At 43.5% G+C, this 23,846-nt stretch overlaps 2 protein-coding genes across 7 annotated transcripts in view; one reads left to right on the top strand and one right to left on the bottom strand.

Moving 5' to 3' along the window:
- The window catches only part of LOC144267747 (uncharacterized), a 96,383-nt gene that overhangs the window by 9,875 nt on the left and 62,662 nt on the right, over positions 1 to 23,846 (top strand). For 4 of the 6 annotated variants that reach the window (XM_077821999.1, XM_077821997.1, XM_077821995.1 and 1 more), the window contains one exon: positions 13,565 to 13,631. The exons of the other annotated variants lie outside the window; for them this stretch is intronic. The gene's annotated coding sequence lies outside the window, so the exon portion shown is untranslated. The remainder of the gene's footprint in view (positions 1 to 13,564; positions 13,632 to 23,846) is intronic. 6 annotated transcript variants of the gene reach the window in all.
- Positions 8,148 to 19,838, bottom strand: PLAU (plasminogen activator, urokinase). Its single transcript, XM_077821994.1, has 11 exons — positions 19,728 to 19,838; positions 17,956 to 18,072; positions 16,697 to 16,754; positions 16,430 to 16,534; positions 15,613 to 15,787; positions 15,091 to 15,188; positions 14,422 to 14,617; positions 13,475 to 13,620; positions 12,339 to 12,479; positions 10,796 to 10,944; positions 8,148 to 9,507 (listed from the first exon to the last, which is right to left on the bottom strand). Exons 2-11 carry the CDS (start codon positions 18,013 to 18,015, stop codon positions 9,319 to 9,321), a joined length of 1,317 nt encoding a protein of 438 aa, XP_077678120.1. The 5' UTR covers positions 18,016 to 18,072; positions 19,728 to 19,838; the 3' UTR covers positions 8,148 to 9,318.

The raw sequence follows: 23,846 nt of genomic DNA, 5'->3' as shown, positions 1-23,846 counted from the left end.
GAAAGTTGAATCTACAAATGTAAAATCATCATACAAAAAAAACTGCATTCAAAAATAAAACAATATAAAACTTTAGAGCCTACAAGTCCACTCAGTCCTACTTCTTGTTCAGCCAGTCTCTCAGACAAACAGGTTTGTTTACATTTGCAGGAGATAATGCCCGCTTCTTGTTCACAGTGTCACCTGAAAGTGAGAACAGGTGTTTACATGTCACTGTTGTAGCCAGTGTCGCAAGATATTTGCTTGCCTTATGTGCTAAAGATTCCTATGTCCTTCATGCTTCAACCACCATTCCAGAGAACGTGCGTCCATGCTGATGACGGGTTCTGCTCGATAACAATCCAAATCAGTGTGGACTGATGCATGTTCATTTTCATCATCTGAGTCAGATGCCACTTGCAGAAGGTTAATTTTCTTTTTTGGTGGTTCTGGTTCTGTAGTTTCTGCATTGGAGTGTTGCTCTTTTAAGACTTCTGAAAGCATGCTCCAAACCTCATCCCTCTCAGATTTTGGAAGGCACTTCAGATTCTTAAACCTTGGGTCGAGTACTGTAGCTATCTTTAGAAATGTCAGATTGGTACCTTCTTTGCGTTTTTTCAAATCTGCAGTGAAAGTGTTCTTAAAATGAACAACATGTGCTGAGTTATCATCCAAGACTACTATTACATGAAATATATGGCAGAATGTGGGTAAAACAGAGCTGGAGACATACAATTCTCCCCCCCACCCAGGAGTTCAGTCACAAATTTAGTGAATGTATTATTTTTTTAACGAGCGTCATCAGCATGGAAGCATGTCCTCTGGAATGGTGGCCGAAGCATGAAGGGGCATACTTTCAGATGACATTGTAAATAAGAAATGGGCAGCATTATCTCCCATAAATGTAAACACATTTGTTTGTCTTAGCGATTGGCTGGACGAGAAGTAGGACTGAGTGGACTTGTAGGCTCTAAAGTTTTGCATGGTTTTGTTTTTGAGTGCAGTTGTGTAACAAAAAAAAATCTACATTTGTAGGTTACATTTTCATGGTAGAGATTGTGCTACAGTACTTGTATGAGGTGAATTGAAAAATACTGTTTTATTATTTTTACTGTGCAAATATTTGTAATAAAAAATAATAATATAAAGTGAGCAGTGTACACTTTGTATTCTGTGATGTAATTGAAATATATTTTTAAAATGTAGAAAAACATCCAGAAATATTTAATAAAGTTCAATGGATATTCTATTGCTTAACCGTGCAATTAAAACTGTGATTAATTGCGATTAATTTTTTTAATCAGGATTACTTTTTTTGAGTTAATAGCGTGGGTTAACTGTGAGTAAATCAATAGCCCTACAGTTTATAAAACCACCTGTCAGCTGTTCATTCCCCAGCCTGCCTGCTTTTCTGTGAGTGTGTCAGTATGCAGACATGGTTGCTTTCTGGTTTAGTGATATTCTGAGTTGATGGGAAATTTTGTCGTGACAGGTTTTTTTCTGGTAATTCTTCTACAATTGGGTGTAAATCTAGGCAAAACCAGAAAGGTATAGGATCATAACAAGCGTGGAGGATTCGGTTGCTCTCCTCTGTCAGAAGCCGAGCTTGTGAGTGCCGTAAATGATAAGGGAGGGACTCGGTGTTTAGTGAGTGTCTATTGTTGCCCTTTTATTTCTGAATGCTGAAATTAAAGGAGAGCAAAGGGTGAAATATAAATATAAACACTTGACTGTGATTTATGTCTGCAGGCACAATGAGTTCACTCTTAGCGCTGACTGTGGGGAAGGAACCCATCTCATTGTCTGAGGCTGGTGCTCCACCTAGGGGCAACTCCTTAAATCTGATAGTGTAGTTGGGAGGCAGGGGGAAATATGGTTGCTCCCAAAGCTCTAGGACAGGTCATGGTTTCTTAGAGTTACAGACTTACAGTAGAACCTCAGAATTACTCAGACCTCGGGAATGGATAACTCTGAAATGTCCGTAACGCTGAACAAAACGTTCTGGTTCTTTTGAAAGTTTACAACGGAACATTGACTTAATACAGCTTTGAAACTTTACTATGCAGAAGAAAGATGCTGCTTTTCCCTTTTTTAGTAGTTTACATTTAATACAGTACTGTACTATATTTGCTTTTTCGGGGGGTCTCTGCTGCTGCCTGATTGTGTACTTCTGGTTCCAAATGAGGTGTGTGGTTGACCAATCAGCTTGTAACGCTGGTGTTTGTAACTCTGAGGTTGTAGTGTACTTAAACTAGAAACAGATTTAAATAAAAAAGTTGGGATTCCCTCAAAGTTTGGTTACATTTGGGTCAGTTTTGGTTTTGGCCAATCTCTGATCCATAAATTATGGTAAGTAGGTGCCTCCCCTTCAACAAAGAATCTGACAGAATTTAAGGAAGGACTAGTCCTATCTGCTGGGGACTTGATTGAATCATCTACCCAAGTGGAATAAATCCAGAAATGAGATGATTGATTCATCTACCCAAGTGGAATAAATCCAGAAATGAGATTTATTTTGCAGTCTTGCTACCTTTGCTCTTCAGGGGTGTGGGGAGGAAACTTCCATCATGTTGGCTTTACCCCCTCCCCCTTATTTAAAAAAAAAAGTATCCCCTTGTGTTCACAAATCTCCAAATTGAGCTAATTCCCCAGATCTTTCATTTTATGTTCAAGAGAGGCATTATATTCAACAAGAAAATGGGGTTGTGTTTGCAGAGACGCTTATTAACCGCATCACTTTCTTTGCTTAGTGGTCTTCTCCCAGGCATGTACTCTTTGTCAACCCACCCAAAGGGACTCATGTAGAATCTGTTTTCTGCTCCATATACATCAAAGCCATAGAGAGTCTAATCGAATTAGAACAGAATGTGCTATGTGCGCTTAAATTGGAGATGTTGATGACCCCATTTCATTTCTGTTGTTGGACTACGTGGGGAGTGCACGCTCCCTAGCTTCTGTAGGCTGAGCTTAGTACACACACCAGGGGCTCCTTGCATTCATCCGTTCTACTGCACCAGCTCCATGTGTGCCACCCTCCCATCCTCCTTCATTTCCTGCCAGGGATTCTAGCCATACCCTAAGTCTACAATTGATCCAAGTCTGAATATTGTTTGTCGAGTTCTTCTGACCAATAGACTCAGAGCAAATTTTGTGGCAAATCCATTTTAAATAAACGAATGGCAGCTGTTTTAAAGCAGCTCATTGTTTTGGAGTTAGTCCTGGTGGAGACAAACTACTGTGCAGAATGCAGCTGAGATGATCAAAGGTGCACACTGAAATGCAGTTTTTCATATGGCTCTGCTGTTTTGTATGGATATTACCATTGCATATGAGCGTGTTTAAAAAACAATAGATACACAGTAGTTTGTCCTGGGTCACCGGAGTTGACCAGCACTCTCGGGGATAAAGGAGTTTGAAGAATAATTTAGGATTGTCAAGGTTCCTTCCCCGCTCTGAACTCTAGGGTACAGATGTGGGGACCTGCATGAAAACCCCCTAAGCTTATTTTTACCAGCTTAGGTTAAAACTTCCCCAAGGTGCAAACTATTTTACCTTTTGCCCTTGGACTTTATTGCTGCCACCACCAAGCGTCTAACAAATATATAACAGGGAAATAGCCTGCTTGGAAACGTCTTTCCCCCCAAAATCCTCCCCAAACCTGACATCCCCTTTCCTGAGGAAGGCTTGATAAAAATCCTCACCAATTTGCATAGGTGAACACAGACCAAACCCTTGGATCTTAAGAACAATGAAAAAGCAATCAGGTTCTTAAAAGAAGAATTTTAATTGAAGAAAAAAACTGAAAGAATCACCTCTGTAAAATCAGGATGGTAAATACCTTACAGGGTAATCAGATTCAAAACATAGAGAATCCCTCTAGGCAAAACCTTAAGTTACAAAAAGACACAAAAACAGGAATATACATTCCATTCAGCACAGCTTATTTTATCAGCCATTTAAACAAAACAGAATCTAACACATATCTAGCTAGGTTACTTACTAAGTTCTAAGACTCCATTCCTGTTCTGTTCCCGGCAAAAGCATCACACAGACAGAGAGAGCCTTTGTTTCTCCCCCCCTCCAGCTTTGAAAGTATCTTGTCGTTTTGGTCAGGTGCCAGCGAGGTTATCCTAGCTTCTTAACCCTTTACAGGTGAAAGGGTTTTTCCTCTGGCCATGAGGGATTTTAAAGGTGTTTACCCTTCCCTTTATATTTATGACAAGGATTTTAAAAATGTCATGGCTAGCAGCACTGGTGTCTCTGCATGTTAGGTCTCTTTTTGGAACAGCTGCAAATTCCACAACTAGAGGGACACTTTGATTTATTATGGTTTGGTTGTTTCTGATATTTTAGTTTAAGTAAGGTTAAACTATTGTCAGGCCTTCAACATAGGGAGCCCAGAGCGAGAGATTTGCAGGTTAGCTCTGTGGATTACCAGGAGTTCAGAACAGGCTTTGTGCTATGAAATGTGGGGAGATTATGTAACACAGGTAGAAGGCCAGCAGCATTTCCCAATGCAAAGGGCTCTATGCTGCATATTGGTTGACTGGTTTCTGGTGGTCAGCTTGTGTTGGTACTGAAACACAAATGGAAATAGGAGGAGGAGGAAAATAACAAATGTAACAAACAAAAATTACTTTCCAAAAATTTTAGATCTGGTTAGGATGGACACCTCACTCCATTTTCAATAAATGATGAAATTGTCCCATGGGAATATTTAATTGGAAATGCTTCTAGCTGTCTTGCTGGAATTATGTCACTGAAAGGGCATCAGATTCAAAAGTGTGGGTGTCCATGATTGATGAGTCTTGCTGTTTGTTTAATCTCTGGAACGTCTTCCCAGATTAGGCGACTCATGGGAGGGACACAAAAGGGGGCACCAGCTAAAGGGGCATGTGACCTCCCCATGTGACTCCTCCCTGCCCCCAGCCCGGGGTCCCCATGCTCTCACCGTCCCCTCTCCATCTCACATTTGCCTCTGGGGGGGCCTTGGTCCTCCCACTGTGCCAGATACAGATTTCTGAACTGCAGGGCTTGGCAAAAGAAGCAGAATGTGGGGCCCCACACTGGCAGCTCCTCTGGCATGGCTATACTGCTCCCAGCCCTTCCACGCGGCTGCAACTCCTGGGGTCTGTACAGCCCTGCCGGAGGACAGGGCTGGGGGCGGTACTGGAACAGCTGCCCTGGAGGAGCTGCCAGCGCGGGGCACTGGCTCCTGGGAGCAGTGGCCGCACGTTTGGCTCCTTTCGCCACAGGAGTTCCCTGCTAAATGTGCCCCCTCCCCAGGCATCTGCGGAGGAGCATGTGATCCTTTTTGCCCCTCTCATGTATCGCCTTTCATACTTCTAGGTTTGTAGTTTGAATCCTTCTGTGGCAATTTACACTTACACCAGTCATAGTCTCTTTTACATACACATACACACATATTTTTCTGGTCGCTTGATGGAGGAATAAGGTCCTAGCAGTCTATTGGACGTTCTTTGTCATCCAGTACTAGTAAATTACACACACAATGCATTCAAACAATTTTGAGCCACAGTTAATGCGAGGTGGAAGCAATTAATTAGAATCCCATTCCATCTAGAACATTGGCTTGTGTGGCTCCGAACCAAATTTTGCTCCTCTCTTCTTTATAGTTACAAATCTTTCGTTAACAGGTTTGTCTGAGAGTTAATTCAGAGACTGAAATCAAGGCCTCTTTCAAAAGTTTTTCCTAAATGCTTTTAAAAGACAATTACATACAAAGTTGCTTAATATCACAGTCAGTTTTTAAACTTCCCTGTGATCTGGGATGTTTTTCTTTTTTTTTTTAATTTAGTCATCTGTGTCATTGAGACTGTTTATGTTTTGTTTTTTTCTTAATGTTGCAATTTGTGTAAATAAGTGCAAATTGTACTTGACTCGTAAGGTTTTTGCCTTGATTCATATTTTTTCTGAAGCTTTCTCTTGTAAAGCTGGAGCTCTTGACATGCCATAGAGCAGGGATGGCCAAACTTCCTGACCCTCTGAGCTGCACACGATAATCTTCAGACATTCAAGAGCCTGAGGCACCTGCCAGGGCCCAGGGCTTCTGCCCTGTGGCAGGGTGGTGGGGCTAAGGCTTCAGTCCTGTGGGAGGCACCTGCTGGAGCTTGGGACTTCAGCAAGAGCAGAGCCCCAGCAGGTGTCTCCTTTGGGGCTGAAGCCCTAGAACCTCCCCTCTGTGCCCCCCCCCCCCGACCCCGCTTGGCAGAATCCCCTAGCCCCACCATCCCATTGCAGGGCAGAATTCCTGAGCTCCCCTCCCTGCAGTCTGATACGTGGAGAAAGGGAGGCAGGGGGGGCTCCGCGAGCTGCACTTTAACTGTAAAATGTGGCTCGTGAGCCACTGTTTGGCCACTCCTGTCAAAGGATTTAAACAGGATGTGCTAAATTCTGTGCTGCTTCACACCTTGTGCAATCCCAATAGCTCTGATGGCTTTGCAAGGTGTATATGCCAGGGTGAAATTTGGACCCATGCATTCATTAATGAACACTCCATATTTGTGTTACGCATTACAGTCTAGTCTAGGTTGGTGGTCAGGGTCGTTTTTAGGCATATGCAGCTGCATAGGGCACCCGAAAATTTGGGATACCACTGGGACAGCAGGGAAAAGCAGGTCGGCTCCCACACACCCGTGCACGCTGCCGTCTCCTTATGCAGGGGCCATATTCACTGGATGCCGGCACCAAAGAGACCTTATTTTTCTGTCAGACTTAGCAGAAGCTGCTGTTGGTACCAGGGCCGGCTCTAGCCACCAGCAAAACAAGCAGGTGCTTGGGGCGGCACATTTCTAGGGGCGGCATTCCGGCGCCGGCCATGCCACCCCTAGAAATGTGCCCCCGCCGCCCCAGCTTGCCTCCGCTCCGCCTCTGCCTGCTCACCTGAGCACGCCGCCGCCGCTCCGCTTCTCCCCCCTTTCTCCCTTCCAGGCTTGCCGCATGCAAAACAGGTGTTTTGCGCAGCAAGCCTGGGAGGCAGGGAGGAGAAACCGAGCAGCAGCGCGCTTGGGGGAGGCGGCAGCGGAGGCGAGCTGGGGCGGGGAGCGGTTCCTCTACCCCCCAGTTACTTCTTGCGCTCCCCCCCGCTCACCTACGCTCTGCCTGCTCCCCTGAACATGCTGCCTCCTCCTCACCTAAGACGGAGGGGGCAGAAGCGGAGTGGCGGTGTGTTCAGGGGAGCAGGCGGAGCGGAGCTGAGCTAGGGCGGGGGGTTGCAGTGGGGGAGCCGTGGGAAACAATGGGTGGGGGGGGAAAATGTGGCACGCCCAGGGGAGAAGGCGGGGCCGGGGATTTGGGGAAGGAGTTGGGAAGGGGCGGAGTCGGGGGGGCGGGGCACAGCAAGGAAAAAAAGGGGGAGCAGCCAAAAAATTTTTTGCTTCGGGTGGCAAAAATCCTAGAGCTGGCCCTGGTTGGTACCTTGGTGGTGGTGATAAGAAAGAGAATCTGTTGCTTTCTAACTCCTTGGCATCTATAGCAGCCCCAAAGGGTAAAAGTCTGAACATATGGTTCTAATGTGAGCTTGAAAGGAGAGCAAGATTGGGTTAAGTGTCTGAATTGCACTTTAATTCCGTTATTAGAGCTGGTGCATCTTCTTCCCACCTCTCTTTTCCTAAGGTCCATTTCTTTCCTTCCCACAGCCAAGAGCTACAGTAAACCTCATATAGCAGAGTCAGGAACGAAGCACCTTCTGTTGCCTCATACTTGCTGTGCCGACACTTCCTCCGCATACCGCAAACAGCTTTCTAGAGAACAGCTGGTTCTCTTTGCTTCAGTGACTAAGGATCATAAAAATGACAGAATCCCTAATGAACCTTACTGTGTAAAACTCCACCCCCCTCCTGCTTCACTCATAAGCCTGAGCATTACCCATGGCTGAAGCAGCTAATCCAATATTGAGCATTTTTTATTCTTGCGTGCATTATAAACATGAAGTCCAACAACCCTGAGTTGTTTATCCCCACTTAAAATACTTGGCAACTGAGTCAGAAGTCATGACTTGCTCAAGGCCAGAGATGGGATGAAAACTGGGAGTTCACAGCTCCCAGTCCTGTGTTCAGATCATGCCCTTGCAACTGTAGCATAGAGAAAAGAGGGGAAACATCCACATAGGAATAGCAATTTTTATTGACAGTTTTTACCCCCAAAATACAAACAATAAGTTAAACAAAGTAAAATCATTAAATAACAGTTGAGGTTCCAGCCCTCATACAAAAACAAAAGCTAGTTAACAAATAAAATGCACTGGCATACTATGAGTCTTGGGAAAAGAGGTAGCTCCCAAACGTTGACTTAAGAGTGGGGACACAATTCTGGAATTTACACCCCTGCAACATACAGTGGGCATGTATTCAGGGGCAGCATTTGGTCACAGATTTAAAGAGTGATTGTAAATCATTAAATCCTGCCATCAGTCATGACAGAAATGCAGAGATGGCAGGATCAAGCTCTATGGAAGGGACCAAACATTCCTGAGAGGTGGCCTGAAAGTCAACTTGAATTATTTATAATGACTTGCTTTCTTGCAGCACAGTCCCTACTTAACCTCATTACACCAAAGCACCCTAGTAGGGCTCCTCACCCAGGCAAAACTCCCGTTGACGTCCATGAGCATTCGGCATGTCTAAGGAGTACAGGATTGAGCCTCTATGCCAAAAATTGCTTCACTACCTTTGTTCTAAGATGAGTGGTGTGTGGCGTTTTTCTTGTTTTGGTTTTGTCTAATCAGAACTGCAGTCAGCTCATGGCAATGCAGTGATAAAAATTCTCTTTCTCGTTCACTAGCACCAGGCACTCACTGCATAGGGTTCCTGCTGCCTAGTGATTTGTATCCTAACATTCCTCAGAATGTTAAAATAAAACAACTATTCATTTAGGCCAAATATTTACAAAATAGACACTTTTAAAAAAAAACTTACAATTTAAAACCAATAACTGGATGGTTGATAAAACTTGTGTAGGTACTTATAAAAGTGACTAATAGTGATTCAGATATAAAGTAGGGAGATAACATGACATGTACAGTATCTTGACTGGAAAAACGATTTCAGTGTTAAATATTTGAGTCTTCCATGGAAGGACTTTCAGGTACGCCACGTAGTGGCCAATGGAGATATCTGTCAGATACGTGGCTATGAATGCTGAAAACAAACCATATAGGCATTTAAAATGAAGACCCGAGAGACAAACATGCACAGATCAACTCCAAACTAACATTCAGGGTTTCAATGTACTGCATCAATATGTGGCTCAGTTCCAGTTATTTGAAATGAATGCTCTAGACTTCCTGCTTTGGGTCCAGGCTTTGAGGAAAGGTCACTTTCATTTAGCGAGGCTACGGCTTTTGAAATTGACTCCCTTCATGTGGGACTCAATCCAAGAAAGATATTGAGTGACTCTGGTGTAGACGCCGGGCCTCTTTTCTTTAGCACAGCCATCTCCCCAGCTGACGATCCCATACAGAGACATCCTGCCATTGTGCTCGCAGACCAGTGGTCCACCAGAATCTCCCTGACAAAGCAAATAAAAAAGATCACAATCTGATTTTTGAGGATCCTGGAAAGCTAGGATAGAATGCTCAAGTAACTTTTATGGTCAGCATTATACTTGTAAGGGAAAAGGCACCTCCCTCAATGGGCTAGAAGGGAGTGAGTTATGTTACATGAAGTCCTCTGTCTGGTATCATTAGATTAGTACATGGAGCATTCTTGTTACAGAAGGCCTAAGCCAGGATGGCAGGTATTGTCTTGCAGGATCAAAAGCCATTCCCCTTCCATCCTCACTTGGAAAAAGAGAAATAAATATTCAGGTGTCTGCCCATTAACACTAAGAGAATTTTAGTGCTAATTGCAAGTCATGTTCCCTCCTCCTCCAACTCCGTGCAGGGCCTGGTTCACAGTGTGAGGGTCGAGGGGAACAGAGATGGATTTGAGGAACCTGTGCAAGGAATCTGCATCTCCTCCAGGCTGTGGAGACCAGCTCTGCTATAGTTCTTTTCACAACCATGCACAGCTGGTTAAATGAAACTAGAGTAAACTGGAGAAGAGCAGGGGCAGTTCCTCTGCTGTGTACATCCACCCACTGCTGTGTACACCCACCCACTTCTGTTCCAACAGAGTGGCCATGCAGTAGCTACAGAAGCTATTATAGCCCTAGGCCAGTGGTCCCCAACGCGGTGCCCGCAGGTGCCATGGCGCCCGTTGGGGCATTTATGTGTGCCTGCCTACTGACATGGGAGTGCTTCCGCCGCCGAGGAGCATGGCCACCAGCTGCTGAAATGCCGCCCAGAAGCAAGAAGTGTCACCAGCGAAATGCCGCTGCTTCTCGGCGGCATTTCGGCAGCGACACTTCTTGATGACACCGCTTCTCAGCAACATTTTGGTGTCGGCGCTTCTCTATGACGCCGCTTCTCGGTGGCATTTCGGCGGCTGGTCATCCAGCACCCACCACACTCTTCTGGGAACATGAATATGCTATTGCAACAGAAAGGTTGGGGACCACTGCCCTAGGCCATGAAACAGCACTGCAGTTCCTTCACAAGCTGGAAGGAGGTGGGGGTGGGGAGAAAGATTGCTGCTCTTCCATCACCAGCAGAATATTTTCTGTATCACACCTGATTACTGTAAGGTGAACTCCACTGAGTAACTGAGTTCTTGTTCAAAAAATGACCCTGGTCCCTCTCTGCAAGGCCAGTGGACTTCAAAGATTCCAATGATTTACCATTAACACAAACCATGTGGATTATGTTAGAGGAACTCTGTCAACAAATGGTTTTAAAACAAAATGTAAGCATTCCTACCTTGCATGCATCAGACTTCCACTGCACATCCCCAGCACAGACCATGTTGTCATTCACCCTGGTTTGGTCATAGTATTCATCCTGGCACAATGACTGTGATATTAAGTTCACGTTGGCTGTCTTCAGTGTTTGGGAATAGTAAATGTCCCCTGCAAACACGAGGAGCTTGATTAGATTGGCTTTCCCCCACAAACCCTCATGCTGTTATGTTCCCTCTTCATGCAGCAGAAGAAGTTAACTTGTCCACACAAAATATCAGTTTTGAGAATACTACATCTTTGTTATACAACAAATGTTTTTATTTTTACTTTTAGTAGATGAATAAGGTGCAAAATGTATTGTTTCCATTAGAATTTTCTGATTCTCAAACAGAAAACTTACCTGATTCTCAGACAGAAACAGGGCTTGATAACTTCTCTTAGTGGAGCCAAACCTGCAGTCTCTATTCATGCAGAAGACCAATCTAACTTTCAGCTCTTTGGTCTGCAGCAGGAACAGAAGACTGGGCATGCTTTGTGTCTCTTGTATTAATTTGTGTAGTTTTATAGAGGTGTGAGGTAATTTTGGTAAGAGTTCTTCCTAGAACTGGGGCATATCAAGGGAAATGGACATGGAGAGTCAGAGATGGTGCTGGGATTCAGAGTCCCAAAAGAATGTGTGTGGCATAAAAGGAGGAAGACACTCTTGAATTGTTGGCATGATGGGGCACATCAAAACAGCCAATCTGCATGACTCATTGACTTGCGTAAATGTGATTGTTTCATCTGAGTTTGGTGGGTCTCAGTGGACACTGGTAGCACTGCATGGCTTTCTTTTAAAACTTCTATAACATGCACAAGCTGTGCTGCCCCAGACATGTGCCTCTTCTGCACTGCAGCAAGCTGCAGTTGTTATAGGGTGGAATTTAAAGGAGCCCAAGGGAGTTAGGCCCTTTGAAAATCCGCAGCCATTGCTCTTCATAAAGTCACCTTCTATCTCCTGGTTTTAAGATTTTTATACTTCTCTTCTAGTACCTATGTTTTGTTCCTCATTCCTGCTGAGGTTTTAAAGAAGGATTCTCCCAAGAATAAAGGTGCCCAAGATCAACTGGTGCTAGAGATTTCAGGAGAGGGAGGGAAACCTATCCTGGTATATGGCAGTAGAGGGGAGAGATCACTCAGTGTATGGATAACTGTAACAGGAGAGGGTGTGAAGAAGAATGCGACTGTTTGTTGGGGAAAAGTCAGACTACTCAGAAGGACTGTGGTTCCAGACACATGAATTATCTGTTTTGGAGACTACTTAGTTTTAATACACCATGCTCAGATCACATCGACTTGTCCTGTCATTCTCAAGACAAAAAAAATCCTCTCACCTACGCTTCTAATTTGTAGTAAAAAATGAACTTTGGTCAATTCCCACCCCCATAGCACAGTGCCTAGCTTTGTATACTGGGCAGACTTGAGTTGCCATAATGAAAAGCTGAAGTATAGAAGATTCCCAAGTTTGACTAGCCGTATATGCCTCATTCCATCAGTATAAGTTTAAGATGATATTCACTTACAGTTGTCTTCTTTCCCATAGCCAGAAACTTCACACTGGGTATTGTCCCTCAGTACTAGGTTTTCAGATGGCAAACAGATAGTTCTGACATATTCAGACTCCACTGCACAATGTCCGGAAGCAGACTTTATTTTCATGAGAGCTACATAAAAATCAAAGTGGTTACAGTTAATATTGTAAAGTAGGAAAATAATCAGCTGGAATGATAACTTTCCAACAAGTAAAGGAGTACTTGTGGCACCTTAGAGACTAATCAATTTATTTGAGCATGAGCTTTCGTGAGCTACAGCTTACTTCATCGGATGCATAGTGTGGAAAATACAGAAGATGTTTGTTTTTATACACACAAAGCTTATGCTCTAAGGTGCCACAAGTCTCTAAGGTGCCACAAGTCCTCCTGTTCTTTTTACTATTATTTTAGTCACACAGATTCACAAATTGAAATTGGCAAGTTTTTCACCCTTTAACTTCATCCATCTGAGTGACAGTGAATGAAAAAACTTCTCTTAAGTGAGACTGTAATCCCCAGGTGCTCCTTTCAGCATTTTGTAAGAACACAGCTCGGTGACTTGTGAGTGGGGGTGGCATCTACTGTCCCTCCAGCTGAGGGTCTGCGGAAGAGGATGTGCTGTGTTGCGCTACAGCACTCAGCCACTAGATGCTGCCTTCAGATCTAAACATTGGTTGAAACTTCAGGTGTTTTGAGCCTAGATCTCTGAAAACAAGGCCTCTGTCTTTTCTAATGGGTAACTGGTGGAGGGATGATGGGGTTGAGGTTAGCAGGTGTAAAACTAGCAAATCTGTATTGCGTACAATGGAATTAGAGACGTAAAGTCTGTATTTTGTGGGGGGAGGGGGCAATATGAAATCAATTTTTATCTACAGCGTGGGAAAGTGTCATGCAATGATACTTATCATTTACATTCCACTTCACATCTTCAAAGTGCTTTACAAACACTGACTTGCCCAAGAGGGAATTCTAGCCAAAACCAGGCCTAGTTATCAGGAGTGCCTGGCTCCTGGCATCCCCCTACTCGACAACTACTAGGCATTGCTTCTTTCTGCATCAGTGCCCCTACTATAACAGTGTACTTCATATGTGCTCAGGATTATAGATGTATTTCGGACACCACTTACCAATATCACTGTTGAAGTCACCTCTTTCATCTGAATATTCATGATGATTGATGATTCTTTCCACCTGAAATATTTGTTCTTTGTCATCAGTTGCATCAAGCTTGGACTTTCCAAGAAAAACTGTGTAGCCTGATGAATCCGTTCCCCTGAGAAGAAGGTAAATAAAGGAGACATGAAAACTTTCGGGTTTCTGAGAGCAAGGATAGGTTTGTTTGTTTGTTTGTTTTAAAAATAATTTGGTTCATAATGTGAACAACATCTTAGAGTCCTGTGAACTTCTCCCTTCTCATTCCCTGTTTCAAAAGTCTTGTGTCAACTACAGCAACTGTTCATGTAGAAAAGTGAAGCTAGGCAGCTTTGAGAGTCTGAGCCTAAATACTTTTCTAATGGATTTGGGGTCCTGATTCCCTCGTTTAAAATGAATGGAAACTGGGTGTCCAAATCCCTTCAGTTACTTAGAAAAACCTCAGCCAGAATGTATTTCTAGCTGGCTGTCTTGTTTCCAGCTGGTTCTATAGGTGTCCAGGGCTTTCTGGGCAATGACACCTCTTGAAACTGTTAGAATTCAGGGGGAACTCAGCTTTCCACAATCACCAAATGTTCTGTGCAGGAGGTAAGCAGACCCCAGTCAGAGAACAAGTTCTGAGTTTGGAAAACAGCTGAGCTAGAACATAAACCTGGCTGTCAGGGAGGGATAAATTGCTATCTGAATTTGTTTTAAACTTCACCCTCAGAGCTCCACTCTCTAGCAAAATATCTCCCTTTTGCTACAGGGTACAAGATATAGGCTTCTAATGGCTTAACTTTCTCCCTGCTCTGCTTAAAGAAAAGAACAGTCCTGCTGTGGCTGAGTTACACGTGTGTGGTTTTTAGCCATGGGGCATTGCCCAAAGCGGCAAAGCAAAAATAAATCAGCAGTAGACACGGGAGGGGTAATGAGTGCTTACAGTTGGGAGAAGCAGTGTGCAGCGGTAAGCACCCAGCAAGGGTCAATGAGGCTTCCACCACACACAAATTTGTCCTGCCCCATTCTTTTTGAATAATGGAAGATGGTGGCTATCCAAGGCTGAGACTCAATAGTGGCAATGCTCCCGCTAACGATCTTGAAGTACTTGCTGGAGCTCCTCTGGCCACATGTGGGTTCTGTGAAAGGAAAGGAAAAAACTTGTTGGAAGTGTGCTCAGTTAAAGTGCACTCATAGAATTACAAGTAAGCACCAGTCCTGGTGCTGAAACTAGCTTAAATACCACTAATTCTGTCCAACAAATCTTCAAGAAAATGTGTTGTGATGTTCTCATTCAGTCACACCATCTAGCCCTTAAGAGCATGTATAATTCGAAATGGTGGATATTATGGGTTGAATTCTACTTGCAGATAATCTATGGAAGCTAGTGGGGCTGTAGAAGTGCAATGGAGAAGAATTTGGCCCCCAGTTGTACTAGAGGACTCCAGTTTGAAATTCACCGTGTACTGTGAAAAGGTGCCTTAAAAACTAAAGGAACTCTCCTGCTCCTCTGTTTTGCACTGAACATATCTTGTACCATTCTTTTGTAGAAGTCTGGGGGTTAGAGTCAAGTTCAAATCTCCAAGTGATTTTCAAGTAAATCCTAGCTTACCTCTTTCTGTGCGACACAGTTGTATGTCACAGTCTGTTGCCAGAGTCAGATATCCCCTCTTAATGTAACACCAGGGCTTAGCTTTTCCATCTGGGTTTCTGGAAAATGAGGGAGACATGTTTTTTGTAAACAGTGCTTCTAAGTGCTAGTGACTCAATAAAATCTGAATTCCCCCTGAAGAGGGCTGTCAGGGGTCTTCTATTGCAAAGCATGTCAAAGGAGTAAATTTGCAGAAGGACAAAAGCAAATATTTTATGCATAAAGCCTGCAGCTTGTCCATATTATTTGCTGCACTGGTATTTCTTTATAAGGCTGTTGAAGGGCCCAAGACAGCAAGTACAGAGAGCACCCAAATACCATTAATTTCAGTGGAAAAATAATGGAACTAGACACCTTGAAGGACCAAGTCCAAATTTTAGCAAGCAGTCTTGGAAACTCCTGGTACTCCACGGAATGCATCCTATCACTCCAGGTGCTCTGGGGAATAGCCAGCCCAACAGGCATGAGAGCTGTAGGAATTACCTGCAGTAGTTGTGTTTCCCGAGTCCAAGCTGCAGGGCATTTCTCATGCCTGCATGGTAAGCTCTCCTTGTTAGTGAAGGGGAGTCCCAGGATAAGCATTCTTCATTTTTCTTATTCTTTGACACAGTCCCTCTGTAGTCCTGACCGTTCTCAGTATAGCATTGACTTTCAGTGTCTGAAATATGAACACACAGTTGGCAGCATATTCTGGATTGTTCACCGTATGCCACGGTGGAAAGAAGCCAGGTGATTCCATTCAAATGAGAAGCAGGATGAGATTCCTGTCACTGACACACTTGCCAACAAACAGGTCAGTATGTGGACTGGAATGTCACTTCATTGCTGTGTTCGACACATGCAGCTCTAAGACTAAATGTATATGTGTTTTGGTTCTCCCGAAAATACACAAAAATCATGTCTTGAATCAAATCTGTTACCTTTTATGTAAGGATCTCGGCATATTTCACAACCTAAGTCTCACAATACTTCTGGAGATGAATGTAAAACAAACCAACTGTATTTTACAAACTAGTAAACTGAATTAGAGAGGTTGTAACCTTCTCAAAATCATCTAGTGACAGAGTAGAGAATAGAACCCAGGAGTCCTGGTTGTCTTTGCCCTAATATTTAGGCATTGCGCCTTCCCTTATGCATTAATACAAGTTATTAAGAAATATCCATTTGTGATTCTGTCAGTGGTACTTTCATTTTTATTGGTGCATAGAAACTGAGATTAGAAACACCTTAATTTTAGAAAATGGGCAGTTGTGGGGGGGAAGGTGGAATATAGAATGGGATAGGAACCACTGTATCATACCTATTTCACAGTGCTGTCCACTGTATCCTTTTGGACATAAGCAACGGTTAATCTGGGAAAAGAGTTGATAGGAAATGCAGGTTCCTCCATTTACACAGTTACAATCTGCAAGCAAAAGACACCAATAACCAAAGTTATAAATCTTTCAGTAGATCCATAAATTGAAGGATAGTTGACGCATGTTTGGTATGTAACTATTCCAAAGGAATTTTGTTGTCTAGTATGTGTTGTTTTAGAGAGACAGAAATAGAAATGGCAAGTATTTACCTTGGTGTCCTGATTTATGTTTGCTTGATAGCTTGTGTCGCTGCTGCCTGGTCACAGCCTAAGGGGGGAAAATAAAAATTGTTTATTTTTTAAGGAAAGTTTCTTACAGATTGTTCCTTTATTTATGTGCTCACTTTTGTCTGTCTCTGGAGTTTACATAGACAGGCCCTAGCTCTGTCCCTTCCTGCATGCCTGCAACCCTAATGACTTTGTTAGTGTTATATGCATGCGACTGACAGCAGAACTTGGGGCATTCAGTGCAGTCCAGGTAGGATGAGTGGGGATACAGTGAAAGTCTACTGCAATAAAGTAGAATGAAAACACCCAACTGCTTCAATGCACCAAATTGACATTTCTTTTGCAATTCTGCTAAGAAGGCCAAAGTTGCCTCAGAAACAAAGCCCATATGGCCAGACAGTGAGCAAAGGGTCATTGGAGGAATCCACCTCCTTCCCATTCACCTACACCAGACAGTGGAATAAAGGCACAGGACTTATCCACCACTACAGTCCTTAGCTTTTGTTAACCCTGCTGCTGGTGCATCCTTGCTCTATGGTAGTGATGGCCAGTGGATCTATACAGCAGTGGATCTATACAGCAGTAGTTCTACTTGTCCTGTGTTCCAGATCCTGACTCTGCCTGGCACACTGGAACTATACTGCAGGCAGGGGCCTCTGCTCGAAAGCAGGAGAAGACAGGATTAGATTCCTAGCACTCTGCCCTTTGGGGTGAAGGGGATCGGTCAGTTCAAAAGCAGGACTTGGCTACAGAAAGCTTCTGCTGAATCCTTGTGTATGGACAGCATTGCCTTACGTGATACAAGCTGATAGGAGCCAAAATATCCAAAGTCAGCATGGGGATTGCGGGGGAGGCATTCAAATAAAGCCTAATATCCTGCATTAAATCTTTGTTAATTCCTAGTACTTGGTGTCCTGCAATAGCGCTAGAATTAAGAAGAAATAAAGTAAGAGCAAAAATGGCAGAGGCTGCTGCTCTCTCCATCCTATCTAATCCCCATCAAAGTTCTCTCCAGAAAACCATAGTGTTTCTTCTATATCCATAGGTGACAACTACAGGAAAGAAGGTTCAAACCACAGTTGTGTCACAGAAAAAAGCCTGGTGCATACATGTGGCAGAAAGCAGGACGGTAATAATAGGCCTAGTTCAGTGATCAAAGGGGAAGATTTTATCGTCTAGTCAAAAATGGAAATAAGCAGGATCTGTGCTGAGTGAGTGGCTGTGCTTGTTGCGAAACTTACAGATTCTAGGCTTGTGACGAGTGCCCCCAGCATAACTGAGATAATGATGAGTAACTTCATGCTGTTGGGGAAGTCGTGACTTGGTTGGTTCCTCTTCTACCTGCAGTATTTCTGCTTCTGAAAATAAAAGAGGAACTTAAAGTGGTGTTGTGGCTTGGAGTGCTAGGTTACAGTTGTTCGTCCAGCAGTTTGAACTTCAGCATGAACCACAGTACGCTTAAGAGAAGGAGTAAAGAATAAGTTAGCTTGGACTATTTGCTCTTCTTTCCCATGAACTAAAAGAGAGCTTGTTGTCTGAACCTGGTCTCGAACTCGTTTTAAAGGATAGATTCCCTATAGATTTATTTTGCTAATGCTCCTTAAAACCCTTCCTGGAGCTAGAAAGCTTTTGTTTCTTGAGACCTCTATCATAGCAGTTGGAACTGGAAGCTGGGCAAGTCTAAACAGACCCACTCTTGTGTGTGAACGCTTATACATTCATGGGTGAAACACAAGGACAAATCCTGCTCTCAGTTAAGGATTTGGTTGCAACCTTCACCTCGAATCACCCAGCCATGGTCAGTTCAGTAATGTTATTTTGCATCCTTCTCAAAGCATTTGTGCAAATTTAAAACTACCCATCTGTATAAACTCAAGTAAAAGAGTAGAGGGCTCGGGAAGTGGAGAGCTCCCCTCTTTAACCACAACTGCAGAGCAGAGCTGTCAATACAGAATTCAGTGTAAGTGTTGTTCGGTTGCTGTCCAACTGTGGTTGCCTATTCTCAATGGGCATTCAGTAGTTCGTGGTCATATTTTCAAAGTGCTCGGCACCCAAAATTGGAGCTGCAGTCTCAGGAGAGCTCAGCTCCCATTTAAGTAGCTAATTTGTTCTCAGTCAGAGCTGCTGAGCACTCTAGAAAACCCGGATTCTTCAGGTAGGTGCCTATATGGGATTCTTTTAAAAATCTAGCCTTTTTCTTCACCCTCCCCCATTTATTTACAATATAAAAAGTTGGCATATAAGAGACGCTGGGGCATATTCTGCCTTGGTTCTGCATATGTAGTTGCCACTGACAGCCAGAGGTGTTGTGCATGTGCAGCAAAGGCAGCATAGCATGTTAATGGTAATCTGCCTATAAGTGACTAGTTAAACAAACAAACGAACTGCTTACAAAACGTGATGGATGAATGAAAAAAAATGTCCATAAAATGGCTGTTTTCACCATTCTAAAGAAAATCAGCGCAGCTAATTGGAATATTTTCCCTCCCCCCTGAAATCAGATATTACATGCCCCAAATTCCAAAACGGGGGTATATATCTAAAAGTTAAAAATGTCTAGAGTAGCTTAAGTATAAGAAGCACCAGTATACTACTGCAAGAAATAAATCATTCCTCAGGTAGCTAGACAAATACATGTTTCTCAAATCCATTTTAGATTGCAGAAAACTTATTGTTCTGTTTACAAACAATATTTGTATTGAGCTAGTGGACTGCAATTCTTAACAAGTTTAAAGTGGGACATCAGTCATTGATATTCCAACATTAATTTTCCAAGCTCAGTTCTTTAGAACCCCAAATCATAAAATCTTGCAGGCTGCAGTGATAGATGTTTTAATGTTGCATTATATGATGTTTGGAGTAGGAACTAGCAATTGAAATGAACCTTTCAAATTGCTAAAAATATAACTTGTGCCTGTGGGTTTTAGTAAAGCAGCCACTCATTTCCAACTGGCATGGCACACTGCATGTGTGTTTATAAAATACAATTAGATTGTAAAGACATTGCACTTACCACTCCACTAACAATGCGGAAGGCTTGCAGTGTTCTGTGCTGTCTCAGCAGCAGGTTTAGTCTTGTAGGTCCTTTAGCAATCTGAGCCCTGTGCTCGGTTTCTCACTGTTCTGCAGAGGAAGTGCATCTGTATATAAACCCTTAGCTTGAAAGATGATTGGCTGGCTCCAACTAGCATTCCAGCCCGATGACAAGATTGATACCGGTTAAGGTTGTCTCAAGCTTTGCACCCTTGGGAGAATTTTTTTTAGAAAAGAGGTCACTTACCTCTTTTCAAACAAAAACCGAGCAGAATGACTCAGGAGGGGGATTCTAATCTCTTCCTACTGTAGTTTCACTGCAACTCATTTATAATCTAACAGTTAAATGTAGTCTGAGTTATCTCTTTGTAGAGTTCCTTATCTTAATGTGTCCTCCTGGCAGTCAATAATCGCTTACAGTAGTATCTAAAAATGGAGGAGAAATATGGGTGAGGCTTTTGATAAGGGAGGAAATGCATTATTTGTGTTGTAACAGCACCTAGTGACTGTTATATAAACTTACGTAAAAATATACAGCACCTTCTATCCTGAAGGATCCCACTGCTTTACCATCTGAGTTCCGTTAGGGCACACCTGTAGACTAGGGCAGACTTTGACCCTATATGTTAGGGAAATAATTCCTTTCAGGTGAAACAGCCACCACTTAGGGATAAAGGGCATGTGTTGTGCACCAACAGAACTACACAAGCTTTTAGAACAGTGAATCAAGAATACTGTCTCCAGATGAAACTCGAGGTAATTTTAAATTAGCAGAATATATTACCCTAGCTTTAATTTGGCTAGAACACAGGATTCGGGGAATGGGGATCAATTGTTGTTCTACTGAAAGTGATTTGCCCTGGAATTGCCCATTACTACGTGGCACCGTGTATTTCTGAGAAATGTTCTATGGGATCTTTCTAATAATCAGAGGATTACAGAGGTTCAGTTTTGTCATGTCTGAAAGAGCATGCAAGAACATGGGTATTTCTTTAGGTGTTACACTGGGTATGAATCCTAGGATATTGCGTCTAAGAAAGCTGGCCCATGTGAACATCTGTGCTTGAAAAGGGACTTGCCTGTTACGAACTGACCAGTAGAATTTGAGCAACATCCTACATATGTCTGGTCTGAAAGATAGATGGAAGTCAAGGATATATGATCGAACATCCCTGGCAGAGCTGTTGTTTGGTGCCAGCAGGGAAACGGTTGGAATAATGAGGAGGGCTTGGGCTCTCCAATTATCTATTTTGAATAAAATTGCCCTCTCAAATATTTTCCCACTTTATGTTGTGACTTTGTAGCGGGATGGTGAATGGCAACAACATCAGCACACAATAATATTGTGCAACAATATACTGACATGGAACAACATAGAACAGAGATTCTCAAACTATGGTCTGAGGACCACCCGTCGTCTGCGAGCTCCATTCAGGTGGTCTGCGGATAGTTCCCTCTAAGGTGCATGCCTGGACGGCCGCACACGAGAGAATGAAGGGCCACCCACCCAATTAGTGGAGCTGCGCAGGTGTGGCTCTACTAATTAGATGCCTGGACCCTGGAGAAGATGCACATGTAAGGTGAGGTGGTGGCCTTGGGGGGAATAGGGGTAGGTGGGAGGGGGCAGTGGTGTGAGAAGAGGGGATGGGGGGGAATTTGGGATATGCAGGGTTGCAGTGGCCAGAGAAAGAGGTGACTTTCTGCAGCTCCAGGGATGTGACTGCCGGGGAGAGATGGCCATCCTTCCCAGCCTCAGGTTTATGGCTGCTGTGGCAGGGGAGAGACCGCCCTCCTTCCTAGACTCAGCTCTGGGGCTGCCACGGCAGGGGAGAGAGGGCATATCCATTGCGTTAGAAAGGTGTAAGTACTGATATTCAAATCTGAGTTGTGTGCTTTTATTTGTAGAACAAAAAAACGTTAATTATTATTAAGGTTTCTTTTATATAGCGCTTTTATCTAAAGCGCTTTACAATAGTTAGCTAAATGTACAAACAGCCTTTGGAAAAAAGAAAAGGAGTACTTGTGGCACCTTAGAGACTAACCAATTTATGTGAGTATGAGCTTTCGTGAGCTACAGCTCACTTCATCGGATGCATACTGTGGAAAGTATCGAAGATCTTTTTATACACACAAAGCATGAAAAAATGGGTATTTACCACTACAAAAGGTTTTCTCTCCCCCTACCCCACTCTCCTGCTGGTAATAGCTTATCTAAAGTGATCACTCTCCTTATAATGTGCATGATAATCAAGGTGGGCCATTTCCAGCACAAATCCAGGGTTTAACAAGAACGTCTGAGGGGCGGGGGGGGGGAGGGGTAGGAAAAAACAAGGGGAAATAGGTTATTTCCCCCCACAAGTACTCCTTTTCTTTTTGCGAATACAGACTAACACAACTGTTACTCTGAAACCAACATTCGGAAAGAACATTAAGTGGCCCACCGAGACCCTCAGCAATTTTCAAGTGGTCCGCAAAAAGAAAAGTTTGAGAACCACTGACACAGAACTTCTTTGACTCCTATATCTCCTTCTCCCCTCGGTTGGAGCTCGTAAAGGGATTACTTATGCTCTCAAATCCTATACTCTGTTTATGCAGCCAGGGCTACTAGTATTAGAACAGGTCATTTGTTTGAGGAAGGCAAGTTGAGTTTATGGTTACTGTATCAAGGGGGGATGAAAATAGATTAACTTGGAAGCCCCAAATTGAGGGTGAGTAGAAAACCAACCACGGCCTTTAAGCTTCATTAGAACCACTCATTTTTTTTGGCATGGTGATTTAATGTAATCATTTGAAGAATCGTCCATCTTGGAAATCTATGACTGAGCTACCAAGAAGAAAATGGGCCAAATTTTACCAAGCCGCAATCCCAGTGAAACCCTGTTGGCTTCAACAGGGCTTTATAGGGTGTAAGTCAGCAAAGACCTTGCTCTAGATTTTTAAGGAAACCCAGAAGACTGGTTTATTTGCTGACTTTTAATATGCCATTTGCACAGTTGAGACTGGAGGCAGATCACTCAGATAGTAGGAAAAGGAAGAAATGGGACCTTCATTAAAAGCCTTTGATAAAATCCTTTTTGCCTTCTTCACTATTACACATCTGATAGACTGCTTCAGATCCCTGCTACAGTCCCTGAGTTAAATCCATCCCTCGTGTAAAACCCCTGTGGCCAATGAAATTACAGGAGGGATGAATTTGTCCCCTTATAGCATATGCCCACACATCATGAACTACCCACAAGCAGTGAACTACACTTCAGCTACATCACTCCAAACCACCTGTTCTTCTCGTCGATAAAAAAGGGCTAAATGTTTCTGTAGTGTTATATTAGTTTCCTTTCCCTCTTGTAACAGTGTCATTAGAAATAGTTCAGAAATGGGCTAAATTATGCTGTAGATTTTTTTCCTTTCCCCCCTAAATTCTACTTGTTTGCCACATCTCATCCTCTCACTCAGAGAAAATATTGACATCAATGTTCTGGAGTTAAAAACCTTCATAATCTGCCTTTGGATGCAGTGTGCAGCAGAATCCCAGCATTCCACACTTCAGCTGTTTTGTCCCATGCTACACTGGCTTGTCGCATGTTGACAGGCATGAAGGTGGATGGAAACCTCGGCTGAGGAGATGCAGCAATGAGGCCTTATCTAGGGGAGGTTCTGGCCCACTGTCTCTCCATTTGAGACATACTGGGCAACATTCACCACAGTAAAGGCTTGTCAAGGCTTTCTGCATCACAACAACCCCCTCTCAACTCCTTCAGACCAAATCCTCATGCCTGAATGGTTGAGTAAATGTGCTGGGGAATGAGGCTGCGGTGGGCGTAGCTCTGTGCACCCATTATCCAACAGGCTAAGGGGCAGAGATCAGGAGGAGGTGCACTATGGCAGTTCTGGCTTTGCCCCCAAGTGCTGATGCACAGGGAGAACCCCACAGTAGGGATCTGTGTTGCACGGGGGTGGGAGTGCACAGTTCCCCAGAGGCTGGACTTGTTCTGCTGCCATGGGACCTTCTGCAGCTATGGAGGCAGGATTTCTCCATTATCGTTTGCCTTAAGTGATGGGGAGGCCTTGCCTGCAACCTCTGCATAGGGTTGATTTTTCA

Source organism: Eretmochelys imbricata, chromosome 7 (assembly GCF_965152235.1).
Source record: "Eretmochelys imbricata isolate rEreImb1 chromosome 7, rEreImb1.hap1, whole genome shotgun sequence".
In the NCBI taxonomy this organism is placed as follows: Eukaryota; Metazoa; Chordata; order Testudines; family Cheloniidae; genus Eretmochelys; species Eretmochelys imbricata.
Note: the sequence above shows the minus strand (reverse complement) of the source record. Positions and strands in the feature narration are given on the sequence as shown.